The sequence below is a fragment of the Triticum urartu genome, chromosome 1 (genome assembly GCF_003073215.2).
Source record: "Triticum urartu cultivar G1812 chromosome 1, Tu2.1, whole genome shotgun sequence".
NCBI lineage: Eukaryota > Viridiplantae > Streptophyta > Magnoliopsida > Poales > Poaceae > Triticum > Triticum urartu.
The window spans coordinates 18948824-18969058 of NC_053022.1; the positions used below are offsets into that span (position 1 = coordinate 18948824).

The 20235-nt window shown below is 42.3% G+C and overlaps 2 protein-coding genes and 2 pseudogenes across 2 annotated transcripts; all 4 read right to left on the minus strand.

The window, feature by feature from the left end:
* Positions 1 to 667: 667 nt before the first annotated feature.
* On the minus strand, positions 668 to 1947 carry LOC125532577 (annotated as a pseudogene).
* A 940-nt stretch (positions 1948 to 2887) lies between these two features.
* LOC125543497 (probable jasmonic acid carboxyl methyltransferase 1) lies at positions 2888 to 5434 on the minus strand. Its single transcript, XM_048706870.1, has 4 exons — positions 5280 to 5434; positions 3961 to 4353; positions 3623 to 3889; positions 2888 to 3540 (listed from the first exon to the last, which is right to left on the minus strand). The coding sequence occupies exons 1-4, from the start codon at positions 5352 to 5354 to the stop codon at positions 3199 to 3201; spliced, it is 1077 nt and encodes a 358-aa protein (XP_048562827.1). The 5' UTR covers positions 5355 to 5434; the 3' UTR covers positions 2888 to 3198.
* Positions 5435 to 12551: 7117 nt separating this feature from the next.
* Positions 12552 to 15533, minus strand: LOC125541778 (annotated as a pseudogene).
* A 2029-nt stretch (positions 15534 to 17562) lies between these two features.
* Positions 17563 to 19898, minus strand: LOC125543513 (scarecrow-like protein 9). Its single transcript, XM_048706886.1, has one exon. The coding sequence runs from the start codon at positions 19896 to 19898 to the stop codon at positions 17733 to 17735; it is 2166 nt and encodes a 721-aa protein (XP_048562843.1). The 3' UTR covers positions 17563 to 17732.
* Positions 19899 to 20235: the final 337 nt, after the last annotated feature.

The following is a 20235-nucleotide window of genomic DNA, read 5'->3' on the forward strand; positions in this document are numbered from 1 at the left end:
ATGTCTACCAATCTCATGTCTTCAATCAAGATGGCCACAGGGCCTGAATCCCGCATCCCCGCGGGTTTTTACCTTATTATTAGGGTACGGGGATGGGCTAGTTTCTATCCCCATGTATGGGGTTGCTGTTGAGTAAACTTTAAAACCCATCAGGTTTTGCGGGTGCAAACCCGTTCCAGTACTCCATACCTGAAACTCGTCAAACCTATGAAACAAATGACATATGGGCTAGAAATAGACATGGGCTGGCCAAAACCCTATTATCCCGCCCCTCTCCCTCGAAAATTATACTGCTAATTGCCCGCCCGCCTCATGTAAACCCTAGGCCTAGCCCAAAAAGACCCCGAAAAATGTTTTTTTGCTGGAATGTTGCTGCTAGTTTTGCTTATCGCTCACGGGGACGGGTTCCGCCCGGGTACAAAAAACCCGACGGGGCCGGTGATGGCAAAAAACTATCCCCTTGTACGGGGATGGGACGGGGACGGACTTGGATTTTTGTTACGGGGACAGGCAAGCAAAGCCCGACGGGTTTCGTCCCCGTTGTCATATTTGAGTGTTGAAGGCCCAATACAGTTTGTTCATCACAAATTAAAAGGAACTACAGAAGCAAAGTATTTTATAGTCACCTTTTTGTACACTACACAAAACAATGACCAAGTACACATAGTTAATATTCGTTTAGAAGAACACCAGATTCACTTGTAAAACTGTTCGAATCTTACTTATCATCATATGTTTCATTAGGTTTCCATTTAGATATAGCATAAAGTACTCCCCCTTTCCATCCTTATAGCAGCCAATCGCAATCTTCAACAGCAAAGAATTCCTTATAGAAAGTGAGTTCTTCATTTATACTATGTTCTTTAAGATGGCTGGATCGACAGGAAGCGGCTGGAACACAGCCTTGAGGCACCTTGCTTGCCACTGCCTTTAACTTCCTGGCCTCTCGGTTCTTTCCGCACTCTCACATGCTATGATGTTAAGTGGCTCCTGCCCGAATAGGATCCTCTCAATCATCTTTGTTTCTTTATTGTCCCGTGGAACATTTGCATCAAGCATGTCAAACATTGAAGTGTAATGGAACATAACCTCCTTGAACCGTTGTATGAAGAAGGGAGAACCGCGTAGCCAATTCACGGTGCCAGAGATAAAAATTCTTGGGTTCATCCTCCTCATAATTTTCAGCACCTTATCCCTTGCACTATTTACGGCTTCGGTTTCGTGACTGTGATTCTTCATCCGGAACATGCAGTTGATTATCTGAATTTCGTCCTCGTCAATGTTCAGATCCTCAATTTAATGATCTCCCATCTTGAAGCGGCAATGCCCCCTGGTACTGAAAAGGCACCTTCAACATGTGTGCATAATCAGCCAACCACTTCCCTGTCTCCTCGATCATTCCACAGGGGTGTAAACCTGGCTGGGGAACGTCTATACCTGTGATCCGAAGCTTAGGGGCTCCCTCTTGTTTCTATCCAAACCTCTGAATCATTAATGGCCACTGGATGCCGAAGCCAATGCCAAAATCGACGGTGTGCACCCTTGGTTGCCTTTGTGAGACATCAAGAATAATTTGGTTGGCAAAGTAGTATGACGCCATGTTGAAAGGGCAAGATGCAAGAAAAAGGCTGTAACCCCCTAACCAGTATGCAGTACTTGTTCGCCTCTCCATACCAGCCAAGCATGCCTTGAGACCATCCGCCAAGTAAAATGCCAGTCTATGAGTACAATCACCATCTGCAGAGGAGTGTTGTCTTATATTCTTTAGGAGTTCACTGGCCAACAGGTGGTTTTCTTCTGACCACCAGTTGCATCATTTGGAATTAAATAAATCATTTCACTTTAACTGCTAACTATGTTAATGAATCAAAGCTTCATGTGATGGTCGACCTTAATATATGATGGGAAATGGAACTTGTAGTGACGAGCAGAAGAAAGATTTACCATGGTTAGGCTCAGGTCCAGATTGTGTTCCCCTTTAGACTGCCAGCCATGTTTTCTCTTTGCTGTGACCGGCTGGGTCCACTATGATCCGGCTATATTTTCTTTTTGATGCATACAAGTTATGATCAAGAAGCTTGTTTCATGGTTGCATGAAATGTCTACTAGTACTTGTTTGAATATCCTTCTGTGCTGAATGAACTGAAGAATTGACTTGTCCCTTTATCAAGTTCTTTTTTCTTAGATTACCTGGTGATCTTCTTAATACTAAATATGTAGCCAGTATACTTTGGTTCCCTGTTTCTATGTTTTGTTCTGGCTGACAATGGAATCAGATCCCAGTATCCTAGCAAGTTGAACCTGATTTTCGGAAGAGCTTGGAGCACTGGCTGTTAAATCACGAAGTCCCAGCAAAACGCTCTGTTTCAATTCGTCCTTCTCCTTGTATCCATCACATCTGGTTAGATATTGAAATGTTCACACTCCCAACTGTCAGCCATCTGATCAAGAAGCTTGGTTCTCTGGCTCCTTTCTTCTCCGTAACAATTGGTGGAAAGCAGATTCTCTCAAGCGGGGCATTCATTTTGTTCTCCGGCTCTAGCTTGCGCACATCTGTAACTGGGTTTCCCAACCAGAGGGTGATTTTAAGCCATCAACTGGGTTACTGAAGAAGAGGTAGATGATCATGCCTAAGTTTCTTCTGGATCACACAGCCAAATCACTCCCACTCTACTGGCTTGCCAGCTACTATAAGAAGAAGCGCAAGGGCGAATGTTGATCAAAGTCATGCATATATAGGTAACCTATTTACTGCATAATTTTGTGTGATTAATCTACAGCTAGCATTGTGTTAACCAAGGATTTCTGTGTGCCTTTACCATGTTCATGAATATAGTGTCGAAGGAACTAGGGTTAAGAATTGATGAAGAAAGACACAAAATACCCATTAAGAAAAAAAAACTAGCAATCCCTTTTGTTCCAAAACATAATGATCTCTTTGAATTTTCACTGTCTCTAATGCATGATTAACTTTTTACAATAAAACTACTTTTACCTAGGGTCATTAGAGACATAATTACTTTGATCTTCCGGCTGCACCAAAACAAATATGTAACACAAATGCCAGGCGGATTTTTGCAGGCCATACATCACACAATGATATATAGTTCACACAACTAAGTGGGCACATGGTGTTGCCTCAAAGTAAGCAATAGTACGATCTCACCAAATGTATGTTCAGGCACTTATGCCCCATCATCATGCCTTTGTGAGGGATACAGCCAGCATAGTTCGAGATGTTCTGGCACGCTCCTCTTGCAAGCTCGCATCTAGGCTCCAATACAGCTCCGCGGCCATCGCAAATTCATCCATAACCTTTCCGAAATGCTGGACTATTATCGGCTCAAATAAGGCTCTTAGATTGTTCACAAACCTGGCTGGGGTGCTCAGGGTGGTGGTCATGTCTGTTCTAGGGTCGTGCACCCGCATCTCCCTGATCGAAAAAGAGCCTTCTGCCTCGATGATCTCCCTCAGCTCTTCGCTGAAAGGTCCATACAACGGCACATAGAAAGAATCAAACTTTGCTTTGTCGATCACACCCTGCCAATCATATCATAGACCATGCGTTGAGATAATGGCATGCTGGATCGCAAGAGAAAAAGGTGTTATGCTAGAAATGTACCTCTGCGACCAGGACACTTAGGATCTGAGCTACAATTCCCGGGAAAAGAATGAATTTGGAGGCAATTGCGTTAGAACGCGTCCCTACCAGGGAAATAACCATTCGGCCTCCTGAGACCAATTCCTTGGCTCTCAGCTCCAAGAAAAGTGAGAAATCTTTCCTGAATTGTTGTGCATAGGCCTCGCGGACCATAGGGAGCCTTTCACGCCTAGCATGTTCATCAATGTCGAATGCTGGGATGTGGTTCCTTATTAGATCTTCAGGAGCCTGTGTAAAGGTAAGATTTTGCTTACAATACCCACAATTAATTCAATTGGATCAATTTATCGAGCTCACACCTTTGAGAGCCAATGCAAGCTGTTGGACGAGCAGACAAGATGCAAGGAGTCACTAGTGAACAGTCGCTCGTAAAACGACCCCGGCGCAACACCAGTCACAACAATAGTCTTCTTGCTTTGACGGAGCGTGACCAAGCTCTTCACCACCGTGTTGAAGTCGTTGTCAGGCAAGTCGTTTAATAGCACACACACTTCTGGCGGTGGCTGGTTTATCTGAAGGCAGTGGTTGTGGATGGCGTCGATGGCAGGTGATATGAGTGCTAGCACATTTGGGCCAGAGGAGCAGCCCGCGTCCATGATCATCATCTTTCCATGCAACAAGGTGTTGGTGTTGCTGCATAAGTCAGTGATGGCCGCCTCTATTAGAGGCTTCATCCTCTTCTGCCCAGCATTCTGCAATCAGGCTGTGGTCCTTTAGAAAACCTAGTCTAACATTTTTGTTAAATGGTGTGCTAATTAGCTCCTTCGCTCAGTAGATTGCATATTCCTTTTATCTGCAATTTCAAAATTCTCCATAGTACTAGTTTCCAATGACTTTTCATCAGCACACAAGTACTATCAAGAAACAAATTTGTTTTGTCGTGAAGACATTTCTTTTCTCCTTTCATGTTGTTTAATTCACTCATGATGCAGAGAGGGAAAGAGTTTACTATCCAATAACAAATGCAACGAGCTGCAAAAGGACATACAGCGGAAATACCGAATGGGTCTCCGGTCCCATTGAAACTGATTTGAAAACAATCATTTAGAAATTGTAATAGATGTCAAAACATCCTGAAACATTTTGGAAACAAACTTGATCTAGTGTTATACTCGTATAAAAGTTCCATGAAGGAGTGACTTCGGTGGACTCTAGGACATAAAAAAACAAATCGCGAGTTCAAAGAAGTGTGAATAGTAATCTCTATACAGTGGCAAGAAATAATTCACCTAGAATACCATGGAAGTCATTTGTTCGCAAAACTTTTCACACGAGTATAACACTATAGCCTTCTTGTTTCCAAGAAGTTTCAGCAATTTTTGACTAATTTTGTCGGAAAAGAAAAAACAATTTGGTTGCATTGGCACCTGAGACCCAAAGATCCACGTGCCACATACAACCAATAGTTTACCCAATCATATCCATCCTGATTTCTTATCTAGGTTTCTTTTTCTTGTTCTTTTTTGCATGGATTTCTTATCTAGGGGTGCTCTTCTCCTTTGAATTCTAAGTAATATAAGCTGTATATATCATGAACAAGTTCAGTTTTGGAAGCAAAATGTCAAAGAAAATGTCATCGGAATCACCCAATTAATCGATAGAGAAGGTAAGATGCCACCTGAAAACTGGAGTTGCGTGCATAGCTTGTTTCGCCTTGTCCTGGATTCATATGAATAGCCTGTATGAAGGCCATGGCTTTGCTTGGACGAAGCTAGGCTGATACAAGTTTGATGGAATCTGCAACACGTGTGTACTAACAATGAAGTAGCACTTAAATAAATTTTTTTTGCGGGTCAATAATTTTGTTTTTCTGGGACCATTCACAGTAGCCACTGGTATGGTGTTGTCAACGTCATTGCACCTAAATCTGGCAATGGCTATCAGAAATTCTAGAGTAGCAGCATATCCATAGATACAATCTTTTCTTTCAGAGAGGTATTGTTTTTATTTATTTATTTATTTGTTTGCTTACAGTGACAGTTGTCAAGTTTTCTTCAGTGCATATGCAGAGTGACCTTAAGAATTGCTACACCTTCCAAGGAAATATAATAAGCCATGCCTAGCTAGAGTACATATGTGGGAATTAAGTCTACTTTTTATTAACTCAATTAAATCTACTTTTTGAATAATCCAGAGATTGCTAATTAACCACGCACGTCTGCTATGTGATAAAATCTAGATTTAATTCCACTTTTTACCCTTAAGTTTTTGGTTTACGATGGAGGAAAACTCTCAGTTTATACCTCCATTTAAGCACACTTTTACTGTTTGGTTTCTTCTGGTTGCTCTCACCTTGTCAGATAATGGGTCCCACCTGTCAGTAAGGAAGAGAGAAATACGAATGGAAAAAAGAAAGACATGGCTGGCTGAGGGTCAAACATGAGACACCGTGTGTCTCCGTCGGCTGACTATGCCTTGTTAGAGATTGATGTTCAGTTTTGGAAGTATAGCATTTAAATATTTCGTTTTTCTGGGACCATTCACGATAGCTGCTTGTATGGTGCTCACAACGTTGCTGCACCTACATCTGGCAATGACTTTTCAGAAATTTTAGAGTTGCATATCCATACATGTAATCTTTTCTTCCAGAGAGGTATCGTTTCTTATTTATTTTATTGTTTTACAGTGACAGTCGTTAAGTTTTCTTCAGTGCTTATGCAGAGTAACCTTAACAATTATATATTTTATTTGTTTGACATGAATACGCACTATATTTTGAAATTTTCTGAGACTAGGGATTGGTCTGAGGAGCCTATGAATGATATTGTAAATCTCCTTACTGACGATGTAATCATTATTTCTAATAAATAAAGGGGATGTTTTGTTTAAAAAAACAAAAGAATCACCCACTTCCCTATTACAATGTTCAAATCTAATAAGTGGAAAATCGCACGCCATAAAATAACAATCATCAAACACCGCCGTCGTCGCTCCTGTTGAATGTCCTCCATTCTTCATTATGTCAATTACTTCCATATTGTTGGAATTAACGACCATACGGTTGCATCCCATGATTTTGACATGAATAGGCACTATATTTTATCTGTTTGACATGAATACACACAATTATATATTTTATTTGTTTGACATGAATACCACTAGTGGAAAACGGCTCATTTGTCCCGGTTCCAGAGGCCCATGAGTCCCGGTTCTGGAACCGGGACTAAAGGGTCGGGACTAAAGCCCAAAACTTTTAGTCCCGGTTAGCTTACGAATCAGGACAGAAGGTGCTCCACGTGGCCGCTGCGGCGAGTCCAGGCAGGAGGGCCTTTAGTCCCGGTTGGTAGCACCAACCGGGATCAAAAGACATCCACGTGTCAGCAGCTCTGGAGCTGGGGGTTTTTTTTTTTTAGGGGGGGGGGGTTAGGGGGTTTTGGAGGATTAATTTAGGGGTTTCATATTGTGTTTGCTACCTAATAGAGAGAAGTGTCCTCTCTTTCTCCGTGCTTGGTCGACGCTAGCTACTATACGTATAAAGAGAACTCGACACGCTAGCTAGTAAGCAAATGAAGGAACCATTAAGTACACAAGATCGTCATGAACATATACAGAGAGAAGTGATCGGCTTTTCTTTCTCCGAGAGATTGGTCGAACAACAAGTTTTCGTATATCTATCCGACGCTACTAGCTACATATATACAATATATAAGATCTCTTACAATCCCTAACATCTAATGTCAAATTCCACATGGTATTCTCCGGCTTTACTGATGACGTGGTCAAGAAAGAATCCCGCCAATTCCTCTTGAATTGCCCGTATGTGATCTTGTGGTAGGAGTTCATCCCGCATCAGCCACATCTAAATTGAAGAAGAGAGTCAATACATGTATATGAATGAAACTCAACACAAATGATGGTAATAAAATAAAATTGTGAATATTTTTGCTTTACGCACTTCAAATTGTTTTTCAGAGTAGCCCCGCTTAGAGGACGTCGTGTTGTAGATGAACTCGCAAATGTAGTATCCACAAAAATCATTCCCGGATTCCTGCCACGAACACTTTATGAAAAATAGAGGTCAATCAAACTGATAATTAAGCAAGCATGCTAAATGGTATTGATGAAACTAGCTAGAATCAATGGTAGATGCGTAGAACTAGGTAGTAGTACTTACTTTCGGGTGTACAAATCGCAGCTCGCTCGGTAGTCCCGGAGTAATTACGGTGAACTCTTTCCAAATGCTACCAGACAAAAAAAAAATTTACTTGATATCAGGAAATAAACAAAATTGCCGATATGGTGCGATAATGATGGATTGAACTTACTTCTGGAGCATTTGGGTCATGTCCGCTTAGTTTTCGGGATCTTTTCTTCTCGAGTCTAAAACGGTTACTACTCCCCGCTCAAATTATATTAAGTAGCAGCACGATCAGATTAGAATCTTTGAGGAGGGAGGGAGAGGACGGTTGTCTGTGGACTGTGGTGTTGATGTAAACTACGTAAGTCTTTTGTTCCCAACAATAGCCATGATGATCGTGACAGAGGATGCTCCAGATTGCAACAGTCACCCTCTCGATTAATCCTAGGCCTGGCTACGCGCCAGACATGTAAGAAACAACTGTCATATCTGACAGTCATTCTAATTTTAGGGATAAAACAGAACGCGTCCTAACGTGACTGACGTGGTCGAACGAACAAGCGACGTCTCCAAATTTGCATACGCGCAAACTCTTTCTAATCCCAAGATCGACAGCAAGATACAGCTCCTCCTTCTCCCCTGTATATAGATTAATTTTGCTTCATTGAATACATAGCCTTCAATTTGATTCTTTCTCTATTCTGGATTTTTTATTCATATGTAGATTTCATTTTGCTTGATTCAATACATAGCCTTGCATTTCTCTTTTTTCTTTCCTATTATGGATTTTTGTTTGCTTCATCTAAATCAGAATTTAATCTTGCTTGATTGAATATGTACCATTGCATTTCAACCCTCATTCGGGATGATTAAACAAAAAAGGCATGTCGTCCATCAATAGTTGATTCCGCTCCTCAATCAAACTTAGGTGTTCCATCAAATACTTTTTCTTCCTTACGATGTGTATTGACATCCATTTCATAATCTGCTTCTTCGCATCGATGAAGCAACATCCTCTAGACAGGAACATCTATATCAGACCAAAATGGAAATGAAGAATCGTCCACATCGACATCTCTCTCTCTCTCTCTCTCTCTCTCTCTCTCTCTCTCACACACACACACACACACACACGCACACACACACACACAATCTCATATCTTCCCTTAACAGTAAGCTTTTGCCTTATTTAATCCATGTTTGTGTCTCTGAGTTTAGGAATCATTTAAGTTTACAAAGACCACCCTCTTTCCGCCTCATCATTCAGGAACTATATTTGAACCCTTGACTCTTGGAGGCCCACACACTTTTGTTCATTAAAATGTTGTGGTACTTTCCTTTTTTAGGGGTGGTACTCTCTTTTCATGGAGTTTTATTAGGGATAGAGTTTTGAACAGGTGGGCCCAACATGACATAGCCCAGGGCCCAGTTAAAACACAACTCAACACTTCATCAAGTACGTAAACGCTCTATGAAGGCGGAAACAGACCCCTCTCCTTCTCTTCCTTCCTCTCGTCCGCGACCTCTCCATGGCGGCCGAGAGAAAGCTCGGCAGGTCGGCGGCGGTGGTGAATGCGAAGGTGTATGCCAAGGAAGACGACGAGGAGGGGCACTCCTCCTCCTGCTCCTTCGCCGACCTCGGCCTCCACCCCACCATATGCGCCCGCCTCCAAGGTCCCTCCCTCCCCCGTCTCTTGTTCCCCGTGTCTCTGTGACCCTAGACCCTAGTGATTTGGTTGTCCCCTCGGGGAACTAGGAGCTCACCCCATAATGTTGTCCACATCATTTTTGAGAAGAATATGTGCATATGATTTTTAAATTTTCAGTCGGAATGATCAAAATTATATGGAGACATGGACGAGACGTCACCCACCTAGTTGTGATATGGAGAGAGTAATAATACTCCCTCCATTTCTGTACACAAGACCACTTCATATTTTTATGTCTAACTTTGATCATTAATTTTATCAACCAAATGTGAGTTATATGCCATGAAAAGTATGCCATTGGATGCACTTCTCAAAAAACTTTTTGATGATATATTTTTGATGGCATATAACTCATATTTTGTTGACCAAAATTATAAGTCAAAGTTTGACACGAAAAATGAAGAGGCCTTGTATACAAAAATGGAGGGAGTATGTGAACATTAATGCATTTTATTGGATTCCTGTTTAGATTAAGTCCAATTGCCGTCTTCAAATCAGAAATGACAATCCTCTGATCTTACATATGGCCAGTTTTGAGATATATTCAGCGCGATAATCCACTTTACAGCAAAACCAGTGTCTAGGCATTGTATTTCCACCAATCTCATGTCTTCAATCAAGATGGCCAGGGCCTGAAACCCGCATACCCGTGGGTTTTTACCTTATTATTAGGGTATGGGGATGGGCTACTTTCTATTCCCATGGGGCTGCTGTTGGGTAAACCTTAAAACCCATCAGGTTTTGCGGGTGCAAACCCGTTCGAGTACTCCATACCTGAAACCCGCCAAACCCGTGAAACATATGACATATGGGCTAAAAAAATAGACATGGGCTGGCCAAAACCCTATTATCCCGCCTCTCTCCCTCGAAAATTACACTTCTAATTGCCCACCTGCCTCATCTAAACCCTAGGCCTAGCCCAAAAAGACCCCGAAAAATGATTTTTTGCTGGAATGTTGCTGCTAGTTTTGCTTATCGCTCGTGGGGACGGGTTCCGCCGTACAAAAAAAATGTCGGTGACGGGGATGGCAAAAATCTATTCCCTTGTATGGGGATGGGACGGGAACGGGCTTGGATTTTTGTTACTGGGACGGGCAAGCAAAGCCCGACGAGTTTCGTCCCCATTGCCATCTTTGAGTCTTGAAGGCCCAATACAGTTTGTTCATCAGAAATTAAAAAGAACTACAGAAGCAGAGTATTTACAGTCACATTTTTGTACACTACACAAAACAATGACCAAGTACACATAGTTAATATTCGTTTAAAAGAACACCAAATTCACTTGTAAAACTGTTTGAGTCTTACTTATCATCATATGTTTCATTAGCTTTCCATTAAGATATAGCATAAAGTACCCCCCCCCCCTTCCATCCTTATAGCAGCCAATCGCAATCTTCAACAGCAAAGAATTCCTTGTGAGAAAGTGAGTTCTTCATTTATACTATGTTCTTTAAGATGGCTGGATTGACAGGAAGCGGCTGGAACACAGCCTTGAGGCACCTTGCTTGCCACTGCCTTTAACTTCCTGGCCTCTCAGTTCTTTCCGCACTCTCACATGCTATGATGTTAAGTGCCTCCTGCCCGAATAGGATCCTCTCAATCATCTTTGTATCGTTATTATCCCGTGGAACATTTGCATCAAGCATGTCAAACATTGAAGTGTAATGGAACATAACCTCCTTGAACTGTTGTATGAAGAAAGGAGGACTGCGTAGCCTGCCAGAAATAAAAATTCTTGGGTTCATTCTCCTCCTAGTTTTCAGCACCTTATCCCTTGCACTATTTACGGCTTCGGTTTCATGACTGTGATTCTTCATCCGAAACATGTAGTTGATTATCTGAATTTTGTCCTCGTTAATGTTCAGATCCTCAATTTTAATGATCTCCCATATTGAAGCGGCAATGCCCCCTGGTACTGAAAAGGTACCTTGAACACGTGTGCATAATCGGCCAACCGCTTCCCTGTCTCCTCGATCATTTCACAGGGGTATTACGGCTAATGCAATAAACTGGACATTCATTTTGTTCAAGGCTCCGGTTCTAGCTTGCGCACATCTGTAACTGGGTTTCCCAACCAGAGGGTGATTTTAAGCTATCAATTGGGTTACTGAAGAAGAGGTAGATGATCATGCCTTCGTTTCTTCTGGATCACAAAGCAAAATCACTCCCACTCTACTGGCTTGCCAGCTACTCCCTCCATCCCAAAATAAGTGTCTTAACTTTGTACTAACATTAGTATAAAGTTGTATTAAGATTGAGACACTTATTTTAGGACGGAGGGAGTACTATACGGAAGAAGCGCAAGGGCGAATGTTGATCAAAGTCATGCATATATAGGTACCTATTTGCTGCATAATTTTCTATGATTAATCTACAGCTAGCATTTTGTTAACCAAGGATTTCTGTGTGCCTTTACCATGTTCATGAACATAGTGTTGAAGGAACTAGGGTTAAGAATTGACGAAGAAGACACGAAATAACCGTTAAGAAAAAAACTAGCACTCCCTTTTGTTCCAAAACATAACGAGCTCTTCGAATTGTCACTGTCTCTAATGCATGATTAACTTTTACAATAAAACTACCTTTACTTAGGGTCATTAGGGACATAATTACTTTAATCCAGGGCCAGTCCACATATAAACGGGGCCCAGGGGCAAGACAAGAACATGGGGCCCTTCTTGACACACAAAAGCTCATTTTTTTATTTATTTTTAAAATTAGAAGCAAAGTAAATATCCAGTACATAGTGTACATTGATGGAACAATATAGCTCCAGAGCAGCTCAATTTTCTAATTTGTTACAATGGAGATATATTTTTTCTGCAAAACAAAACAAACAATGAATGATTGTTGTTCATTGACACGCAGTATTTCTGAGTTTGGTGAATGAGCTAGGTTTTTTTAATTGTTTACTACAACTATTATCACCCTCGTTGGTATCATCAGCAGTAGCATAAATATTGTCAGTTTTTGTTCTTCAATATTTATTACAGTCAAGTGCAAAGAATTACTACTTTTGGAAAACTTAGCCATTACCTGCCAAAAAAAGGAAAACTAAGCAATTGATCCTTTCTGGGATTCTACAAGTTCATCTATCCATTTTTCTCCCTTCCTTTAATCACTACCAAGAGAAATACTCACTCTATAAATTAATATAAGAGCGTTTAGATCACTTTAGTTTACGGAGGGAGTACTTTCTTGGAGACATGTCACTAAATAAGCTGCATAAAAATCGTTAATACAGGAGCAGAAGAACTTGGAAACGGATTAGTGCGGATGTAGGTGGCTTGATCCACAGGCCGCAGCAGCCAGAATTAACACGAATAAGACGACACCACCATGAAGTGAATAAAATTTACCCTTTCTCTTCTAATCTCTTGCATGAGTAATCTCTTACATCTGGATCCAATGAAGAGCAGAACAATGTGCAATGTGGAATCGTGACTGATGGAGGGCAGGGCTAATTACCAGTGAATCTTTGAATGGAGGAACGAGGTTACGGGAAGCAAGAACACATACCATCTTGATCTCTCCAACTCCAGTTGATGGGGAGTGACCAGATCGTTGAGAAAGGAAGGAGAGGACCATTGGGGAGTGAATTCACGCCTAGGTATCACGGCCGTGTCCTTGTAATCGGAGAGGCATCAGGCATGCGAGGGGTGGCGCTGTTCAGGAGTCGGGATTTGGGGAAGTGAAGCAGTCACGGAGCTGAAGAGACGAGAACGATGATGGTCCAGTGCGAACAGACCTGACTTTTGCATGGTGGTCCACTTAGTTGTGTGAACTATATATCATTGTGTGATGTATGGCCTGCTACAACTAAGTGGGCCTCAAAGTAAGCAATAGTACGATCTCACCAAATGTATTTCAGGCACCTATGCCTCATCATCATGCCTTTGCGAGGGATACAGCCAGCATAGTTCGAGATGTTCTGGCACGCTCCTCTTGCAAGCTCTCATCTAGGCTCCAATACAGCTCCGCAGCCATCGCAAATTCATCCATAACCTTTCCGAAATGCTAGACTATTATTGTCTCAAATAAGGCTCTTAGATTGTTCACAAACCTGGTTGGGGTGCTCATTGTGGCGGTCATGTCTGTTCTAGGGTCGTGCACCCGCATCTCCCTAATCGCAAAAGAGCCTCCTGCCTCGATGATCTCCCTTAGCTCTTCGTTGGAAGGTCCATACAACGGCACATAGAAAGAATCAAACTTTGCTTTGTCGATCACACCCTGCCAATCATATCATAGACCATGCGGTGAGATAATGGCACGCTGGATCGCAAGAGAAAAAAGTGTTATGCTAGAAATGTACCTCTATGACCAGGACACTTAGGATCTAAACTACAATTCCCGGGAAAAGAATGAATTTGGAGGCAATTGCGTTAGAACGCGTCCCTACCAGGGAAATAACCATTTGGCCTCCTGAGACCAATTCCTTGGCTCTCAGCTCCAAGAAAAGTGAGAGATCTTTCCTGAATTGTTGTGCATAGGCCTCGCGGACCATAGGGAGCCTTTCACGCCTAGCATGTTCATCAATGTCGGATACTGGGATGTGGTTCCTTGTTAGATCTTCGGGAGCCTGTAAAGGTAAGATTTTGCTTACTATACCCACAACTAATTCAATTGGATCAGTTTATCGAGCCCACACCTTTGAGAGCCAAAACAACCTGTTGGACGAGCAGACAAGATGCAAGGAGTTACTAGTGAGCAGCCGCTCGTAAAACAACCCCGGTGCGACACCAGTCACAACAATAGCCTTCTTGCTTTGACGGAGCGTGACCAAGCTCTTCACCACCGTGTTGAAGTCGTTGTCAGGCAAGTCGTTTAGTAGCACACACACTTCCGGTGGTGGTTGGTTTATCTGAAGGCAGTGGCTGTGGATGGCGTCAATGGCAGTTGATCTCAGTGCAACTGCATTGGGGCCAGAGGAGTAGCCCACATCCACCATCATCATCTTTCCATGCAACAAGGTGTTGGTGTTGTTGCATAAATCAGTGATGGCCGCGTCTATCAGAGGCTTCATCCTCTTCTTCTCAGCATTCTGCAATCAGGCTGTGGTCCTTTAGAAAACCTAGTCTAACATTTCTGTTAAATGGTGTGCTAATTAGCTCCTTCGCTCAGTAGGTTGCATATTCCTTTTATCTGCAATTTCCAAATTCTCCATAGTAGTTTCTAATGACTTACTCTTCATCAGCACATAAGTACTATCAAGAAACGAATTTGTTTCGTCTTCAAGACATTTCTTTTCTCCTTTCATGTTGTTTAATTCACTCACGATGCAGAGAGGGAAAGAGTCTAGTATCCAGTAACAAATGCAATGAGCTGCAAAATGACACATACAGCGGAAATACCCGGCTCGGGTCCCATTGCACCTGATTTGAAAATAATCATTTAGAAATTGTAATAAATGTCAAAACATCCCGAATCATTTTGGAAACAAACTTTATCTAGTGTTATACTCATATAAACGTTCCGTAAAGGAGTGACTTCCATGGACTCTGGGACAAAAAAACAAACAAATCCCGAGTTCAAAAAAGTGTGAATAGTAATCTTTATACAGTGTCAAAAATAATTCACCTAGAATACCATGAAAGTCATTTGTTCGCAAAACTTTTCACACAAGTATAACACTATAGCATTGAAGTTTCAGCAATTTTTGACTAATTTTGCGGGAAAAGAAAAAACAATTCGGTTGCATTGGCACCCGAGACCCAAAGATCCACGTACCACATACAACAAATAGTTTACCCAATCATATCCATCCCGATTTCTTATCTAGGTTTTTTTTCTTCTTCTTCTTTGCATGGATTTCTTATCTAGGGTTGCTCTTCTCCTTTGAATTCTAAGTGATATAAGCTGTATATCTCAAGAACAAGTTCAAATTTGGAAGCGAAATGTCAAAGAAAATGTCATCAGAAATTCAGGATCACCCAATTAATCGAGAGAAAAGATAAGATACCACCTGAAAACTGGAGTTGCGTGCATAGCTTGTTTCGTCGTGCCTTGGATTCATATGAATAGCATGTATGAAGGCCATGGCTTTGCTTGGAGGAAGCTAGGCTGATACAAGTTTGATGGAATCTGCAAACACGTAGGTACTAACTATAGAAGTGCATGCTCTAGCCAATGCAACCAAAAGACCGATCTTATGTAAGAGACTAGGCAACACATTATACGTCAACACTCCCCCTCACGTGTGGCTCCCTCGGGCCTAAACATGGACCGAAAGTGGACTGCAATTTAATTGCGCCAGCCGAGTCTTGAACTCAAGACCTCTAGGCAGTACATTATACGTCAACACTAACAATGAAGTAGCACTTAAATATTTTTGTTTTTCTCTGGACCATTCACTGTAGCCACTGGTATGGTGCTGACAACGTCGTTGCACCTAAATGTGGCAATGACTTTTCAGAAATTCTAGAGTAGCATATCCATAGATACAATCCTTTTCTTTCAGAGGGGTATTGTTTTTATTTATTTATTTACAGTGACAGTCATTAAGTTTTCTTTAGTGCTTATGCAGAGCAACCTTAAGAATTGCTATTGTGCAAAGACGCACAATGACAACTTCACCTTCCAAGGAAAGATAATCCGAAGATTAAATCTACTTTTTTTAACTCAATTAAATCTACTTTTTGAATAATCCGAAGATTGCTAACCACATCTGCCATGTGATAAAATCTAGATTTAATTCCACTTTTTACCCTTAAGTTTTTGGTTTACAACAGATGAAAATTCTCAGTTTATACCCCCATTTAAGCACACTTACGGTTTGGTTTCTTCTGGTTGCTCTCAGCTCGGCAGATGATGGGTCCCACCTGTCAGTAGGGAAGAGAGAAATACAAACGGAAAAAAAGAAAGACATGGCTGAGGTTCGAACATGAGACCCCGTGTGTCTCGGTCGCCCGACAATGCCTTGTTAGGCAACGTGGCTAGCAACCGTTGATGTTCAGTTTTGGAAGTATAGCATTTAAAATTTTCGTTTTTCTGGGACCATTCATGATAGCTGCTGGTACGGCGCTGACAACAACGTTGTTGCACCTACATCTGGCAATGACTTTTCAAAAAAATTAAGAGTTGCATATCCATGTATATAATCTTTTCTTTCAGAGAGGTATCGTATTTATTTATTTATTTACGGTGACAGCCGTTAAGTTTTCTTCAGTGCTTATGCGGAGTAACCTTAGGAATTAATATGGTCTATATATTTTATTTATTTTACTTGAATACGCACTATATTTTAAAATGGACATAGTAGGACGGAAGTGAGGTTTTTTTTAGACTATTCTTTTGTTTTCTGCGAGGGGAGGCCTGATAAGGTGGGCCTAGGCTGACACAGCTTAGGGCCCAGATCCAGTTAAAACATGACATCAACTTATGAATAAAGCCTAGTTTGTTGCTCAAAAAAAAAAAAGCAGTGCCGAGTCCCTAAAAAAATCAGCGAGTCCGTAAGCGCTTTACGAAGGCGGAGTTCGTCCCTCTCTCTTCTCTTTTCCGTGACCTCTCCATGGCCGCCAAGAGGAAGCCCGGCAGGTCGAATGCGAAGGAAGACGACGCGTAGGGCCTCTTCTCCTTGCCCTCCTTCGCCGACATCGGCCTCCGCGCGCCCGCCTCCACCCCACTCTCCCTCTCTGATGATTTGGTAGCCCCCTGGGGGAACTAGGAGCTCGCCCCATAATCTCATCCACGTAAGTTTTGAGAAAAAAATCTATACAGATGAATTTGAGAGATAGGCAGTGCAATAATAATCTACTCAAAATCCAGGAGCTCACCCCCTAATGTCGTCCACGTTTTTTTTTTTTTGAGAAACAATCTGTACATATGATTTCTAAATTTCCAATCTGAATGTCCAAAATCGCGTTCGTAGTTTAAGAAGTAGTACAGGTTTTACAGAAGACATGTCCAAAACGTCACCCACCAAGTTGTGATATGTGAACATTGGCGCATCCTGTTGGATTCCTGCATAGGAACCTTGTTTGGATTAAGTACAATCGCCGTCTTCAAATCAGAAATTACAATCCTCTGTTCTCCCACATCGCCAGTTTTGAGAGATATTCAGCGCAATGATCTACTTTACAGCAAATCAGTCTCAAGGTATGGTGTTTCCACTTATACTCATGTCTTGAAGGCCCAATGCAGTTTATTCATCCGAAATAAAAAAAAGAACGATACAAGCAAAGTGTTTCAGTCGCCTTTTTGTTCACTATACAAAACAATGACCAGGTACACATAATTAATATTCGTTTGAAACAACACCAGATTCACTTGAAAAACTGTTTGAATCTTACTGACCATCGTATGTTTCATCAGGTTTCCATTTAGATATTGCATAAATTACTCTCCCTTTCCATCCTTGCAGTAGCCAACCGCAATCTTCAACAGCAAAGAATTCCTCATGATAAAGTGAGTTCTTCTTTTGTACTATTTTCTTTAAAATGGCTGGATCAACAGGAAGCTGCTGGAACCCAGCCTTGAGGAACCTTGCTTGCCACTGCCTGTAACTTTCCCGCCTCTTGGTCCATTCTGCATCCTCACATGCTATGCTCTTAAGTGCATCCCGCCCAAATAGGACCCTCTCAATTGTCTTTCTTGCTTCATTATCCCGTGGAATATTTGCATCAAGCATGTCAAACATTGAAGAGTAATGGAACATAACCTCTTTGAAACGTTGTATGAAGAAGGGAGAACTGCGTAACCCATTCACGGTGCCAGAAATAAAAATCTTTGGGTTCATCCTCATAGTTTTGATTACCTCGTCCCTTGTGCTATTTATGGCTATGGTTTCATGACCAAGATTCTTCATCCGGAACATGCAGTTGATGATGAGGACTTCACCCTCCTCAATGTTAAGATCCTCAATTTTAATGGTCTCCCATCTTGAAGCTGCAATGCCCTGATACTGAAAAGGTACCTTGAACATGTTTGCATAATCAGCCAACCGCTTCCCTGTCTCCTCAATCATTTCGCAGGGGTGTAAACCTGGCTGGGGAATGTCTATACCTGTGATCCGAAGCTTAGGGGCTCCCTCTTCTTGCTGTGAAAACCTCTGAATCATTAATGGCCATTGAAGGCCGAAGCCGATACCGAAATCAACGATGTGCACCCTTGGTTGCCCTTGTGAAACACCAAGAATTGCTTGGCTGGCAAAGTGGTATGACGCCCTGTCGAAAGGGCAGGATGCATGAAAATGGCTGCAAGCGTCTAACCAATCTGTGGTACTTGTTCGCCTCTCCATGAGGTTGCGATAAACCTGACTCCCAATCCCAGCCAAGCGTGCCTCGAGGCCATCCGCCAAGTAAAATGCCAGTCTCTGAGTACAACCACCATCTGCTGAGGAGTGCTGTCTTATCTTCTTTAGGAGTTCACTGGCCACCAGGTGGTCGTGTTCTGCCACAGCTTGTGCGCAATTGACGAGGAGAGTCCTGAGATCAACCAACTCTCTCCTCGGTTGCTTCCTCTGCCATAGCTTCAGACGCCCTTTGCTCCGGCCTTTCAGTGAGTTATTGGTTCCTTCCCCCGCCATCTTTTCTCGCAGTCTTGTTCTTCGGTCGAAACTCTTCCGACCATAGCATAGCAGAACTTGGTCGAAATTTTCGTTTCGAATTATAGCACAAGTTGTGATGGCATGATGTTTGTTGCTCCTTCCTTGAAAGATATCCCAGCCCCTTTGGTCTGCCACCTCAAAGATTGCATTTTCGCTCCTCTCTACTACTTTTACCTTCGTAGTCAGTTGGGAAATATAAAGTACGCCATTCTTTAAATATATCACCAGCTTATCAATACTTGGAGCAAACATCTTTTCCTCCTCGACATCTCTCTGACAATGCAAGGCAGGGAAAAAACCAGATCTAGAAGTCGGTCCAACACTTACCAATGGATGGTCTGGTAGAAAAAGACTCCTGTTGCAGGTATATGGACTCAATGGGGTTGCTAAGGGCTGTAACACATTGTAACTGGAATAGTCATTACTGAAGCCAGTGGTCCCACTCTTATCAGAGTTTTCTGGTTTGTTGTTGCCATGCAATGGCGACCAGTTAGTAGCCGGCACGTATACCTCCCCAAGAATGTCACGAAATGGCTTCTCAGCAGCCTGGAGAGCAGCCTCCCCTTGGCATATGTCGACCCTCTCGTCGACGTCTTCCATGATCATCTGGCTTATGTAGTGAAGAGCATCGTTTGATCTGATCTGGCGGTGCTCCGGGCTACCCCCTGCAGCAATCTGAACTTGGTTTTGTCCAAGGCTGCTGTTGACGCTGCAGAACCCAGGGCTAGTGACTCCACCAAGCAGATATGTGCTTGGTTGGTTGGCTGGGTTAAGAACTGTGGAGTGTGGACCACTCGGGTCGTAGTTGTACACGGTGAGTTGCTGCTGGGAAGAGGAATCACTATCGTTTGGTTGGTCGGTTGCTGCGATACCGTCCAGATTGTCACGGAGAGGTTCAATCGCCATTCTGGAAAGTCTGTTTTCCACCTCAATATGAGATATATGATTCTTCTTTGGCCCGCAGCAAATGCATCAGCTTGTTTCCTGGAAGATGGAAGCTAAATTAGTAAATTATATGAGACAACAGTCCACCTTGCTTATGTGCTACAATCTAGAATGTCCGTAAGACGGAATCCTGCTTCCCTCGCCCTCTGCTTCTTGCTGTTTACTAGATATTCAGCTTATGATTGTTTTGCCATGCCATCAGTGGCGGAGCTTGACAAGGTTAGCAAAAGCAGGGAAGCACAAACCTTGGTTATTGAACAGCAGCACCAGATCCAATGCTTTGAGAGGAGTAGTGAGG